Source organism: Geospiza fortis, unplaced genomic scaffold (genome assembly GCF_000277835.1).
Source record: "Geospiza fortis unplaced genomic scaffold, GeoFor_1.0 scaffold130, whole genome shotgun sequence".
In the NCBI taxonomy this organism is placed as follows: Eukaryota; Metazoa; Chordata; class Aves; order Passeriformes; family Thraupidae; genus Geospiza; species Geospiza fortis.
The window spans coordinates 7,231,211-7,247,347 of NW_005054300.1; the positions used below are offsets into that span (position 1 = coordinate 7,231,211).

The window sequence follows — 16,137 nt, forward strand, 5'->3', positions numbered from 1 at the left end:
CATTGGTCTGTTCTTGTTACAAGCATGTGCCCCTTCCAGGCTCAGAGGCCCCACCTGTCCTTCATGAGCTCAGAAGCTTCGCTACACTGACTCCAACAGTTCCATCACACTGGGGGGACTTTTCACTAGCACGTGGATCCACATACACTCAGATGATAAAGGTTTCATTTCCTTTAACCTGCACCCTCCCAGCTCTCCTATATGATTTTTATCTTTTCTAATTACAGTCTCAGCTGATTGGTTTGGCAGGTGCTGCCAGGGATGGTCCTGCACACAGTACCTGCAATTGTGACTGGGGTAGCAGCTGCTCCAGTGAGGGTGTGCACAATAGAAGGCATCTTCTTCATGATCAAACCATCCTGCTCATCTAGGCTGTTCTTCTCTTTAACACAACCCCTCATTTATCAGGTCCACATTTTTTTAAATAGTTAATTCAGTGAGCAATCTGTACGATGTATTCTAAATAAACTTCAGAAAAATTGAGGGAAGTAAAAGAATAAGGTGATATGCTGATTTCTTCTAGTCTTGGAGGAGCTGACAGAACTTGTGTTGGTATCTTTTTCCTCACTGGTGGCATAATTATAAGTGATGCGTAGGCACCCAAGATGTGAATTATTTATTTATGTGGAATTCAGAATTTTTGACACTTTGTGTGTGTCTTCAAGTTTGCAGAAACAGCACAACTGGAATGTATAATTTGTTATAAATGTTGGCCAAGTAGAAAGAATATTCAGACAAGGTACCATAGCTTTTTTTTTTCTTCCATTAGGACTGAAAAATGTCACTGCTACTTAAGTGTCAGCATCCTGATGCAAAACACAGAGAAGCTACTTCAAATATCAGCACAATAAAGCAAGAAGCAATGCAAGTGCTTCATAGTTAGAGCAGTTTAGGAAGTAGCATTGTATTTTCAGCTCAGTTAGCAAAACTGCAACTTAAATGGGGTGGTTTTATTGACACAGGCAAGAAGCAAATTCCTGCCATCAACACATTTTTTCTATAAACCCTGACTGAGGTTTTGGAATAGTTTACAACACAGTCCTCTAAAAGCCTATTACCCAGTTGAAAGTAATGAGTAACAAAATAAGCATACTTTTTTAAAGTAACAGATAGTGTATGAATATGGCAAGCCTTTACTGTCAGTAATAATTGTTGTCCACAGCCCTGTCATTGCCATTCTTTCCTCATCATGTCAAGAGGTGAAGTCAGCCTCAACAGAGGGAAAAAAATCCAGATTTTTAAGGAAGAAAACTATTTGACCAATCCTGATGCTCTTAATCACCTTTATTCTCAAATGATGAATGATCAGTAAATAGCTTCATTTCCTAAAGCACTGAATGCCCCTGTTTATTAAAGGATAAACATATTAGGACTCCTTCATTGTCATTATGGTCACAAGAGCTACCTAGACATTTTCTGGAACCAAAATATCTTGTAGGGCTTTTATCAGAAAGTTTCTCACATCCTACATGAATTTCTGACTAAAGACAGGGAATACCACTCTAGAGCAGCCAATAGCCCAACAGCTCAAGTAAAATCTCATTCCAATGCATTCACACTTATTAGTAAATAAAGTTCCATCTATCTAAATTGAACACAGATAATTAAAATCTTTTGTCTTGGAGCAGTCACCAGCCTGACACTTTAAAACCATTGTTTTCATGCAGGTTATGATTCAAATTCCTGATTGAGGACCATTACATCTCATAACCTGACTCCCCTTCAGTCCAAATCAGTACTATAAATTTGTAGTATTTTTCTACACAATTGAAGATTGCTACTAAGTGATTCCACTTTCCCTTTCAAAATCCCTTCCTGTGAAATGTTTTTTAACCCTCACTGAATTATCAACTTGTTTATAGTTTTTGTAGAATGGTGCCCTACCTGCAAAAATATTAGAGCTGAAGCCTAAAGTTGCTGAGACTGCAAAGTAGTTACTGCCTAGGTCATTAAGCCTTATACACAGAGCAATTTTATACATGGATTCAGCAAAATACATAAGAAATTCAGTTAAAGACCAGCATACATTTCAGTAATGTTTTGACTCAGCTCAAATGTTTTGAATTATTTACATATTGTTGTAGCTGACTACTTTAAAAAACAAGTATTGTTCATACTAATGTTAAATTCCTACCATAAGCAAAAATCTCACCAGTTCCAAGTTTTCCCCCCAAAACAAGCTCTGTCTTATCACTCCCATGCAGAAGCTTCAAAACTAGAAAGGACTGCATAGATTTTGAAAAACTTAAACTCTTGTCTTCTAGGAACATTAGCAAGTGCAAGTAGCTTCTAATACTTATTTAATTTTTTTTGTTGTCACAGAAATACTTATTATATATGTATATATAACTATACCAGACTGCAAGGTGGGCAGAAAGACCATTGCAGTCAACTGATGAATGTACACTGGCAAATAATTTTAAGCATTCCTTTCCCATGGTTCGACATAATCCAAGCCAAGATGTGCAAAGATTTCTTCCTCACTTCCAGCTTTGAGAAAGATCCTCTGTGAAAAAAAATTAAAAGGAAAGTCAATAAGGGTGTTAGAAAGAAATTTCAATTGAAGTTTTTTGCTGTTGAAAAGGAGTTAATATTTGACAGTTCTACCCATTGTATCCTCTGTAGAATACACTGTCTTCATCAGTGTGCCTACCCTGAAATGCAAAAGCAAGTTAAAAAAGAATTTTAATGCTGCTTGATGTTTTCACTTTTAATGACTAGCTTAAAACTTTGTTTTGATTTACTTTTTCAATACCCTCAAATCCAACTTACATTTCCCTTCCATAAGGGTCAATAGCTGGACTTCCTTCATGAAATCGTAAATGTTTTTAAATTAATACAGTAATGTTCGCTATAAGTGCATTCAAACTGATTTGATGGTGACACAAATTGTCCATAGCCAAGAATTAAGAGCATCAATTAAAAGCCAAGCTTTTTTATTCTTTACACACACTCCTGAATATTTTACAGTACAAGGCAGTTTTGTTTTTTATACCTGCACTTCTGATAATACAGGAGATTATTTTTACACAGGAACACTCACAAGCCTACGTGCTGCATGATGGCTGATATAATAAAGTACATAGCCTTATGCATTCCTTTCATCACTAAAGTACAATAATAATTTTAAAAGCTGCTAAGGTGGGTGAATATTAAAACAGTAAAACTCTCACAATTTAAGAGTTTGGAAGCAAGAAAGATATTTCAATATTTCAGCATTTCCTGAATCATTCGAAGTCTAAATCAGTGTTTGAATAATCAAACTCAAGTTACTCAAGTAACTCTGAATAATCAAACTCAATTCACTCTTGTGAATACTTCAGGGTTGAGTTTCTAGCTTTACTCACTACTGTGAAAGAGGAGATGCTGTCTGGAGAACCCACTGATAAATTCCTTTGAGTAAGGAGAATCTCTGACTACCCCAATGTTTAGGAACCTGTGTGCCAGCAGCAGCACCTCTGCTCTGTCAGCTGCTGAGCCGTGCCTCCAGGAGGGCTGTGCTGTCCAGCACACCCACGGGAATGGGTCAGGAAGAGGAGCCCATGATTAGATCAGATAGACACATGGTATCTGATGGGCCAGATACCATGGTCATGGTATGGTGGAACAACTTCTGGCACTAGAGATTCACAACCAAGAGCTGAGTGATTAAAGTTGTCTCTGCAATAGCAAAGATTGCTTATAAAGCATAGAGAAATAATATCCCTTTTTTTCCTAGGAAGTTCAAATGTCAGATTCTGGAATGAAAGGAACCTACAAATAACATGGAACAGCAGAAATACTGAACTTTTTCACATAGACAGGACAAGGAAAAAATGGTAGAAAAAATAAATTGAACAGGATAAAAGAAAAGGAAAGACACCAACAACTGCCCATTGAATAACAATACTGAGATTTTGTTCCTCAAGTGTCTCCTGGGAGGATAGGATTTTAGGGATTTTTTTGCTATTTCTTTTTTTTTTCTTTTAGTATTATTAAGAAAAAGAGGGCAATCCATACACCTACATTACTACAAAAAAAGAAAAAAAGAACAAAAGTAAAACAAGAAAAAAAAAATCTTACACTTGTAGACAGATGTTACAGACACTCTTTAATAGAAGTTCTTCATATCTCTGGGACCCCAAATTGCATTCCATTTCTTTTGTTCTGTCACTTTATGTTTTCCTGCAAGCTAAACTCATTTCATTTGCTTGACAGGGAAAATTTCTAACACAAAGTATTTGATGCTGAATACCATTCTCAGTAGCTACAAGCAATGTTTCTAAATGAATCTCTGGCTGATATCTGCCAACTGCTTTAGCAATGTGAGTGTTATTAATGTTAATCATAACCTATGATTTTCCTTCTATGTCAATCTATGCTTATACAGTGCGGCAAATTTGATTATTGCATTCGCTACCATTCTTTCGTGCTTTTTTTCTTTTTCCTCAAGACAAGTAATGAACTGCTTGCCTACTTGTGATTTTATTTCATCTTCTTACTAATATTCTGGAGATCCAGAACATGCCTCACCAACATCAATCAAATTTACAAAAAACCAATGCTCTGGAGCTTCTGGTACACTCTTCTCTTATTGCATTTAATCAATTCTGTCATTTCAATGCATGTAAATATTACATCTGTGGTTGTAAACATGACCATTAACTACACCTAATGTAGAGCAATTGCCATCCAAATGTTTTCTTATATGAGTTGCTACCACTTATTTTTCATTTTGGCATCAATGATCAATAATACTTTTGATGAAAGAGAAGCAGACAGTGAAGGCACAGAGCTAGCACAGCTTTATGAAATCCTATCACTGCCAAAGTTCATGTCACTTGGTTTCATATCACATTTTAATTCGATGAATCCAGCAAAACAAAACTGTTACTTAATAAAGGAGAATTCTTGTTTTAGTTATCTAAATCAGCAATAGCCAACAGCACAGCCTTCTTGAAAGACACAAATTTAATTGTATTCCAAGCAGACTGATACCCAACTGTTTATTACCAAATTGCTTGGCAATAACAGTGTGTTGCCCAATATCAAAACAAATACTCTATTACACTTAAGTAATACTATGAATAAGTCTTAGCCTGTCACTATAGCATTTCATTACTACTTAGCCCATCTCAAGATGAACATAGAAAATCAGTCGGAAGTACTCAAAAATAGAAGTTAGTACCACATATTATCATTAATGAAATGGGATTTGATGGTTCTGAACCAAGAGAATCTGCTGCACAGTGAAGTACTCCAGGTTTGTATGTACATGTGAAATCCACTGTTCTGAAGATGAGACACATGGTGGAAATTTGATTAATTTCTTTCTTTAAATCCTTATAATCCTTGGTATTAGCTGAAGAACAAGAATTAAGTATGAAGTTTCCTAATTGATTACTGGTATAACTCTGCTTTATAAACTATTGGAAAATTTGTTCACAGCCAAATTGCACTCTTAAAGATCAATTTCCTTCCATATCCCCTTTTTCCTATTCTTTTCAGAGCCCTGACTTTTATATGCTTCACAGCTGTAATTCAGAAAGAATGCAGTCATAGTCTAGCAGATTTCATTATCCTTTTGAAAATTATAACATTGTATACATGACACATCCTTTTGCAAAAGACCCTGAAGGACCATGAACACTGAGGTCTGTCTGGACTCCTCCTGCTGTATTGTTACATGAAATAAATTGGGGAGGGGAGGAAGGGCATGGAAACTATTGCCAACAGTACCTTGTTAGTAATTTACAAAACATTCTTTGATAAAACTTTGCTTCTAGACAAGCACCTGGAATGCCATTAACATACTCATTTATTCTAACCTTTACTTTGTGTTCAGGATTATGTTGCATGCTTTAAAATGGCAAAATCTTACACAAGATGTTTAGGGATTTTAAATTTAATTTTTGCCTTCTATCACTGATTTTCATATTGTTTAACATGTGACACATATTCACATCAGTTTAATGACCTTAATATTTCCTTTTCTTTTAAAAATCATTAGAGATATGACAATGACAATGTGATCATATCTAACTTTGTAGTTCTACCAGTACACTGAATGATAAATACCAAGCAGTCTAAACCCCCATCACTTTACATCTCAAATTATCACAGTGGCCGTAAGCAAGACTATGATAAATGAACAACAGACAAGAAGAGGACAGACTGTCATTTGCAAACTTGGAACTTAATTGTTCATTGTGCTTGGACAGAGTCCATTCTAAAAATAATATTTATGGGTAAAGTCAGTTGTAGATGAATGATGATAGCAATAGGACTTGCTTAATCAGACATTGTCGAAGATACCACAATGCACCTTAAATTTCTTACACGTGTATTTGTCACTTCAGTGACATCTTCACAAGCCCTCACTTATGTCAAGTCAGTTGAAGAGTTTTAATTAAAGATAATTGGGACAAATTAAAAGATGATGTTGCTTACTTTCCTTGAAACAGCTTCTTTAGATATGAAAGGCCATGGCACTCAGTGAAGCAGTGCACCATAATGTCAGACCCACAATTGATAGAATATACCTCAATGGCATATCAGACTAAAAGTACAAGGCTATTAAATTGGTCACACTCCCTTTTTCTCTGATCCCATTTGCTCAAACAGCATTTGCATTCTTAGAAATAATTAACAAAAGGAGCTTACAGAAAGAATTGTGAAAGCAGAAACTTAGGTAATGCATCATATCTGCCACATGATTGCCAGTGGGAATGTTCTGGGTGTTTACCTGACCCAAGTGTTATCCCACCTGTTCTCTGCCCCTGGGCCAGTTCTCCAGTTCAGGTGTTGATGCACCACCAGGGCACATGGGTCACACCAGCACTGCAGAAACTTTAGGAAGAAGCTGTGTTTACTAAATCAGCCTTTTATAAGGTATACCTGACAGTATGGGTATACATTTCATCATTTTGTCACTTCTGGATTATTTTGACCTAAACTACTGCATACCAAGCCGAAAATATTCAGCTTGTAAGACAGTCTGAGCACTGCATCAAGGAAGTTTGTACAATCACATATCCACAAAAGAATGCACTGAAGTATTTTTGTTTCAACATTTCCTGCAATTCTTAGATTGACTGCAGCTATCTTCTATCCTCAGTGGTCCTATTTCATCGAGTACAGTGCAAGGTTCTGACAATAAATGGGAAGAGCATTAAATTTATTCTCATCTGTGAAAACGTTGAAATAACCATATACTGAAATAAAACCAACAAGTTAGAAGAGGTGCAAACAACCCACACTTTTATGGGAGGATTTCTGTGAATGCCATAGAAACCACTGTTAAAATATTTTTAAATAAGTAGCTGTAGCACATAAATTTTTTTCTTGATATATGAATATTAAATGTAATACATGACAATAGCCCCAAGCAACTTCTTTTAATCCACAAAATACTGAGGAGAAAAGAAAAAAAAGACATTTGGAAGCTTGAAGTAGTCACATTTTCATTTACTGTATGATCAGAATTGCAAGAAAATTTTGGGGTTTGCTCTACATTATTCTTCAAAAACAGAAATGAGGCCTGCCTGAAAGGTAAGAAAAGAAAGAAAGAAAAAAGAGACCAGAAAGCAATAAATATGTTGTTCCATCAACTGGTCACATTTTGCAAAGCTAAAAATGTGTAGGCACCCACCTAGTGCTTTCTACCTATATAATTGCATTTACTTGCTATTTTTGAGAGTTAAAGGTGCTTGTGACTGAAAGCACACAAATCCAGTGAGAAGAAAAGGAAGGACTCTGTGCAAAATTAAAGACATCCCAAAGGCTTTTCCATTTTACTACAGTGAGCTGCCTGAATTTTTGGTGAACTTTAGCAAACAAGCCTTAAGAAATCATACAAGTTCAATGCTGTTTTCCACTGGGAAGCCTGAGCTGCCTCACGAGCCTGAATACCTCCATTAGCTCACAACAAAAAGTAAACTTGAAAACACAGAGGTCATAAAAAAGTCATTCTCTAGCAAGGGAAGCATAATTTTAAAACAGAAACTTGAGTTCCAAGGCCAACCATTGAATGTGTTGAAGGCAGATGTCTAAGAATCTTTGGATGTGACAAGGACCACTGTCAAAGCAACTGAGTCAGGAAAACCCAAGAGAAGACAAGACAGACAGGCAGAGCATATGTTAGTTTTAGTTCAGACTTACATCTTCTCCCAGAAAGGTCAATCAGAAGGGAGGCAATCAGATTATACAGACTGATTGATGAAAAATTATCCAAATTCACCCCACGGCACAACTAATTGGACATTCTATTTATTGACAATTAAGTTATTGCAAGTCCCAGAATAAACACTTTGAGTTGTATATATCCTTGATCTCCATCAAATTTAATTAGGCATATCCTGGAATCATAAATATGTAGATGCAACTAACATTTTCTAAAAATAAGTAAAAAACAACAACAAAAAAAGCAGGAGAGGACAGAATGGAGGGTGTCAGTAACAGGGTAGAAAAAGGCTAAAGTCAAACCTGGATGGATGAGTTATTGAATGAGTGACTTGAATGACCTCCTCAAGGCCCTCCCCATGCTAACAGTTCTCACCATACTGAACATGCTGATGGGCTTCTGCAGTTCAGCAACTTCCACATGGAGAATGAGTCCAACACACATAATAAGACAGGGAGGTAAAACTGAAGAAAGTAGTGAAGTGAAAATTTCAGTGGAATTTGAGTTCAGACACTTCTGAATTCAGGTAGATGCAAACTCAGACTAAAATATCTAATATAACGATTCAGTTATATTATATATATTCAGTTATTTTACTCAAGCCAAAATTTACAGAGCCACGCAAATTTACTCCAACCACCAGCCAGTGAAAAAGCAAACAAGGGCACCTAGAATAGAGCAATACTTGAGATAAACTTATTAAGGCCTTAGTTAAGACTTAATTAGGGCCTTGCAGCAGGTTGAATAAAAAGCTTAACCTGGTTGTGCTTCATCTGAATGGATGAGTGGGTTAGTGGGTTTCTGAGAGGAAGGTGCAGGAAAGTGCCTGGAAAGTGACTCAGCAAAAGAAGCAGGTGCAGGGAAGGGAAAAAAAGGATGTTGCAAACTTCGAGTGTTTCGATTATTCCATGTTCAAAAGTTATTTACTTGCAAAAAGATATATTCCCACCTTCCTCATTATCAAAAAGCAATCACTTTCTGGAGCGATATTTTGCAGACTGGATTTATTGGTTAACTGGTGCAGACAGGAGTTCTAAAAAGTATAAACCACAAGGTCTGAGGAAACCTATTAGAAAATGCATAATAACTCTTCATAACAATAGCTAGGAACTGATTTCAAGGAAAATAAGCATTTTGCTGACTTAATTATCATGTGGTTTTGTCTATATTTGAGTTTACTAACCTAAACACAAGCATAATTACTTGGTTTATATTGATTTATTCCGTGGCTTATAATAATACAAATAATGTGAGTGAAAGCTATCCACTCCCAAGCATATTTCTTTAAAATCTTCCCTAAATACCTAGCTCCATGCTATTTTCTCCCCTTACCATGTGGAACTTGAGTCACTGAGCATCACCTTAAGCTGGAGAGTGGGCTGTGTTTCATATGCTATATGTCAAAAAGGAATACATATGGTAACAGAGAGAGATTTTTACTAAAATTACTAAGAGGAGCCCAGAGCCACCATCAACACTTAAAAATCATTGACATCAGTATCGGAATTTAGTGACATCAATGTTAAGCCACAGGCACTATGATTCCATTTCTCTTTAACAGATGAAGGTGCATCTCTTTGATCTCTCCATGACCAGTTGCAGCCCATGCACCAAAATTTCCAGCTGTCATTCAGGTCTGTCACACTGTGCCAGGCAGCCTTACCTTCAGCATCACAGCCCACTCCATTCCTCTCTGCTGACCTGCCATGAGCAAGGTGAAAGCAGGCTCTGCAAGCACTGAGCACGAAGCCAGAATTTTCTCTTCCTTCTCTATGCTACTGTTAACTTTACAAGAATGAATGTTGTACATCTTTGGTGGAAAACATAAATCTGCTCTGAGCCTCAGCATAACAAATAGCTTCACAATTTTACACCACTTACAGACCCAGAATTTTGTAAAGCAACTGCAGAGAAAGCTTTATGGAAGATCCATAAATTCCTGCAGTGCACTGACTGACAGGAGGTTGAGTGCCTTCAATAGACAGAGAAAGTATGGGAATATAACATAACACTGGCCTGTAAAATAGTGGCTACTTCTCTAAAATCTTCAGCTGATCATCAGGTAGACAAAGTGCTAACAAGAGTCATTGTGTGCAGTGATCTTCACAGCAAGCAAAATTATTTTATGGAGAGAGTGGGGAGGAAAGACAGGAAGAAAAAAAAGGCTAAGTAAAGCAATTTCCATATAAAAAAGCATACAATCCTGTCATTAGGTAAGAGCTTTCAAATAATTGTACTCAATGATTGTCTTGCATAGTATGAACACTGCTGGAAAGTACCATGGAAAAATGAAACTTCTTCATGGTCCTGATACTCATATTGCTATCTGCTGAGAGGGACAGCAGATCATTCCACCAGTACTCTGTCAGACAACACTCTCACCATGAAATACTGCTTGATGAAAAAAACATTACAGAATCAAGCCCCAAGGAACTGTGCAGTAATTAACCATCAGGATTTGCCTTCATTATGGTCAGCACACATTGTTCACACTTTGTGGATAGTTACAACATCTGGCAATCTGTCCTCTAGTACTTTCCTAAACATGACTAGCACCTTTCAAGTGTTTTTCCTTCTGTGCTTTTCCCGATGTTTTTCATTTGGTTTTTTTGAAGAGGTTTGTTTTAAAGACTGGCTATTGGTGATTTTTGCTTTACTTGTAATTAGACATTTTACTATTTAAGCTGTTTGTGAATGAAACTACCAACAGCACAAACAAATTTATAATTATAGAACATAAATGATGAAGTACTAATTGTGCTAGAAATGTGAAGTATGTCTAAAAATTCAATAATAATATCCCACAACATTTGCAGACACAGTGCATTTTTCATTTGACAGTATCATAACAGTTTTCAGTAGCAATAACCTGAAGTTTCTCTGACAATATATTATCTCCATATGTAATTTTAAGGTTTAACTGGTATTTTCTGCAGCAATATTCACATCAGCATGCCTGCCTTAAAATAAAATCTAATCTGTTCCTAAGCCAGCTACAAACAAGATGATAAATAAATCAGAGGGGAGAAGAATTACTTTTTGAAATGACAGTATAACAAAGCATGATTGAAAAAGCAGTATTGCAAGCACTACCCATTGACTTGATACCCTCAGGCAAAATCATATGTAATGGTACTGATGCAAAATAATGCAGTGGAATTTATTCCAATAATTCTGGGCATGAATAATTTTTGAATGTAATAGAAGCCATAATCATAAATTCTCATCTTACCACTGGACTTGTCCTGTGCTTTTAATCAGAAATACCAGACTGCAATGTTTCTCTTAAACTCATCTCTAGCTCTTGTTAGAGGTTTATTTATATTAAATTCTGAACAGTAACAAGTAAATTAATCAAGTAAAATAGAATAATAAGGCTAATATTAGAATATTCTAGGCACTTACCCAGCTGTATCATAACACAGTATAACAAAATATCTTCATGTTTTCTACATGTAATCTACTTAGTCCAAGTAGTTTTGAAGAAGGAGAAAGAAAAAGACCAGTGTTGAAGTACTGATAGTTTGAAAAATAAAATATTAAAAAACATTATCTGTTGACTTAACAGAACTTGCTAAAATTTAATTTGTAAACAAGACCATATTGTACATAAAATGGAACTATTGTCAGTTTAAAACGACAGATCTGTGGTTACTTTGTTGCAAAACACTACATTGTTATGCATTCCAATCTCCCATTACAATTTTAAAAATTAAAAACGTTCCACAATACATTGCCATCCAGACAAAAATGCTTTTAGTTTGTGGCACATAATGTGAAAGGAAACTTGGAACTTCCTGTCTGACAGCACAGGCAAAAAATTTAACAAGTTAAATAGCACACAGTTGTATACAAAAACAGATCAAAAATTTATTGTCCTTGCAGTTCTCTGACAATCTCTGTACTACCACCAAGTCCTTAAAAATATTCTCAGGGATTATTTCCTTTTTCACTGTAGCTATACACACATTTCACTTTAAGTCTGTGCTATTTACAGCAGCTTTGTCAAATACTGTTGGGTTTTTGTATTTTACCTTATAAAGCTTTGTAAGGCTGAATGAAATGAGAAAAAAGCAGAATCCTGGATTTAACAAAACTCAGTTGTGAGTAATTCATATGGGATTACTATAAACAAACCACTACAGAAGAACTTTATTGGTATTGCAAAATCAAACACATGCAATTTAAGAAATCCCAGAATGTGGTGGATTGAATTTTGACCTTAATTCAATTTTCCTATGTTTATGCATAGAGACTTCATTTCTTCAAAGAAATGCTGCTTACTTGAAATCCTGTAAGATGCTTAGGCTTTGTTCACAAGGCAGGAAATGTACTGTGCTACAGGGCTAACAAATATTTGCTGACAGCACTGACACAATCTTGAGTTGCAGACCAATGTGGGATCAATCAGTCTTAGGAAACTGAGCTTTTATAATCTCTATCGGTTCTAGCTCCCTGTGTTTGCTACTCCCCTGTGCTAAGTTGTTGATGCCTGCTCTCAGATTTCTAATGTAGCTCTAGGCTGCTCTCACACCATATCCAGAGTTAAGTGAGACATGCATGGTTTACTCAGTTATTTGGGGCAGCAGAATGTTACTTCTTGTTGCCAGCTTAGAGCATTAGCCTGATGAATTTAATTTATTTTTCAGCCCATCAAACTTCCACTTATATCTCTTCCCTGTCATTCTATTTTTGTGGTCGCTTCCAGTTGTGTCTTCAACCAACCTAGATTCCTTTCCACAATGGAGCTGCTAATTAAATCTACCCTTTCCATTCCCCATTGCTTTTTCCAGCCACTCTGCATGTACTTATCAAATCTGTACATCCACCATCACCTTCTGACTCTCACTTCCTATGCCATTTTCCTCTCCGGTCCTCAGCTGTTTCCTTTTCCAGCTTCCTCTCTACCTAGCTTCTTCCCAAGTTAATTACTTTTTCTTTTGACAGAAATATGAGCCTCAGTAACCTACCCCCCCATTCAATAACTTACCCCAGCATATTGACTGAATAACTGAATTAACACAACTGAAAATTATTGGTTCTCTACTGCCCTTGAAATTAAAATGAGTAAAAAGGTATAGTCAAAATATTCAGGATCTGCACCTACTTATGCATTTTGAGAGATGTCGTTTCATTAGCAATACAGGTTTCACTGAACTGCTCAAAAACACATTGAGCATAGGAAATGACAATTAGGTACTTTTATCTTTCTGTTAGATGTACAGCTTGGTATTGCAAAGAGATTAGGTTTAGCTAAATATATAAATGAATTACATGCAAACTTTGTAAAAATGACCAATCATATGCTGTATGAGAAACATTTAAAATGCTAAGGAGAAGCACACTTAAGCACATAAGAAAATGCATAATCATTTATTCACTTACCAAGAAGTAAGAAAAGTAGATTATTTTAATTCTTAATTTAAAAAAAAAAAGACCAGGTGCAAAAAGAAAAAATCATCCAAATCACATAAGCAATTTCCACTTTCCTGAGTGAGAGTGAGAATTAAAACATAAATGAAAGTATGTGCATCTCTTTACTATCACTCAGTGTTTAATTGTAGTAATCTTAGAATCACAGAATCTATTAGGCTGGAAAAGACCTCTGAGACTATCAAGTCTAATCTATGACCCAACACCACATTGTCAGCCAGACCATGGCACTGAGTGTCACATCCAGTCTTTCCTTAAACACCTCCAGGGATGGTGACTCCATCACTTCCCTGTGCAGCTCATTCCAATGCCCAATCTCCCTTTCTGTGAAGAAATTCTTCCTGATGTCCAATCTAAACCTCCTCTGATGCAGCTTGAGACTGTGTCCTCTTGTCCTGTCACTGTTGCCTGGGAGAAGAGGCCAAGCCCCACATGGCTACAAATTCCTTTCAGGTAGTTGCAGAGAGCACAGTGGAAATCAATATTATAAATTTTGGATCTTTATGTTTACTGTAGCTTTAATCCAGTCATTGTTGCAGATGTCTAAAGCAAACTCTGCAGCTGCAGCATGTTTAATTCATCAAGATGTTCTCAAGGCTGATTATATCACCATTATAACTTTATCATTTTAGAGCAGCATCTGCCAAAATAAGACCATAAGATTCCAGTTTTACAGAATCATAAAAAATGTCTCTTTTACTGTGCAAATAAACTTCTGCAACCAGCTTTTTCAATGAAAGGTAGTGTGGAGTAGATTTTCTCAGATGATACCAAAAAACTGACTTAGAGACTGTAACTACTGAATACACAATTAAACACTGTGAATATTACACAACTTCATGTAATAAAATGAGGTTAAAAAATCATAGACAGCTCTTCCTGATGATAAAATTTTTTGAGAAGTAATGTGTTGGGCAGTGAAAGGAAAAAATACCTGCTTGAAAAACAAAGCTGGCTTTTTATTAGGAGCCATATTTACAAAGTTCTGGCAGGGCAGGTAACCGCCCAACCACCTGCAATCAGTCTGGCTTCCTCAGAGCAGTTTCTCTCCTCTGAGCCAAGCCACCACAGGAACACATGAAAATGACTTTTTGCACCAGCATGGTCACTGTCAGATAAGTCATGTTTCAAAATAAAAGTCACAACATAGATGCAGATTCAGCCACAGAAAAACTGGAATATTATGAGGGAGGCTAGAGGCTCAAGGATGTTGCCAGGCATGGCTGGAAGGGCTGCCTGCTGCAAACACAGAGGTTGTCTGTGAAGCAGCTACTGGGGTAAAACATGGGCAGTAGCAGAATTCAGACACCCCAAAGCCAGCTCACCAGAGCATTGCTATCATAAAATAGCCATTTACTGGGGCTGTAATCACACCTTTATTTGGCTTTACAGATACCCGCTAAGGCAGGCAGGACAAGACCTGCCTGAAGAGTCAGTCAGGTTTTTTGTAGATAGGAGTTCACCCTGTAGGCAAATGGTAAAGGACACTGCAGTACTGATGGTGACAATTGAGGGCATGTGAGCTTCACAGTGTGAAAGAAATCCCAGGATAAATTTCCCCTTTCATGCTTATTATGGTTGCCCAAGAAAAAGTAAACTTTCTCTTAAAAAATCTGGGATCACAGAATCTTACTATATTCAGTATAACTGCATAGCACTTAATGGCTTGAAAGGCAGGGTCCCATTATGAAGTTTTCAGAGCATCTTGTGAGTTTGTTATTCAGAACAGTTATATAAACCACCTCTCTTGTTATTCAACAACTAAATAACATTTCATGCCATTCAAATTCATACAAGGTTTTTTAAACGCAAAATTGTCATCAATCATCAATCAGTCATCTGAATAGTGTCATATTTTTTCCAATATTTCTCTAATAGAAAACATTAAGGGACCTATTTCCCATCTTAAATTTACATGGGACATAAAATTAATAGCTGCTTTCTGCCTCAATGACTCTTCAAAATAACACTGAGCTCATGATCCTTCTCTTACAAAAAAAATCAACCTACAATGTCAGTGCAAGAACATTCATATGCAAATAATTCAATTAATCTATTATACCCCAAGAACTCCATCTATTCTTTCACAAAAATAACCAATGCTAATTATTTACATCACTTCTTTTTGCTGCCATGAGCTACATGAAGGAATAATTGGACTTGAAAGGGATTTTCTGGAATATTGTGAAAATAAATGGGTTTATACAAGTTATAAATCAGAATTTACAAGACAAATTCAATCCTCCAATCTCACACTTGGTTTGAGAATTTCCATTAGTGAGTGGTGTGTAAAATGCAGGAGAGAGACACTTTCTACATGGCCACAATCCAGCTATGAAACTGCTCCACATGCCATCCTGACATGAAACAGTTAGATGCACTAGATCTCTCTCTATTTCACCCAGGTAAAAAGCTGTCAGGATGTTGTCAAAACTTGCCAACAATGCCCTAGTACGCACACCACTAGTCCAGAGACAATGCACATTGCACACAAAAAATGTTATTGTGGGTTAAGGGATAAGTGCCTCCTAATCCAACAAAGA

At 36.4% G+C, this 16,137-nt stretch overlaps 1 protein-coding gene across 1 annotated transcript in view; it reads right to left on the reverse strand.

The window, feature by feature from the left end:
- Positions 1-2,419: 2,419 nt before the first annotated feature.
- DNTT (DNA nucleotidylexotransferase) overlaps positions 2,420-16,137 on the reverse strand; it is a 74,560-nt gene continuing 60,842 nt past the window's right edge. Inside the window, exon 11 of the mRNA XM_031063714.1 lies at positions 2,420-2,506. Within this exon, the coding sequence (XP_030919574.1) occupies positions 2,420-2,506 (87 nt within the window). The remainder of the gene's footprint in view (positions 2,507-16,137) is intronic.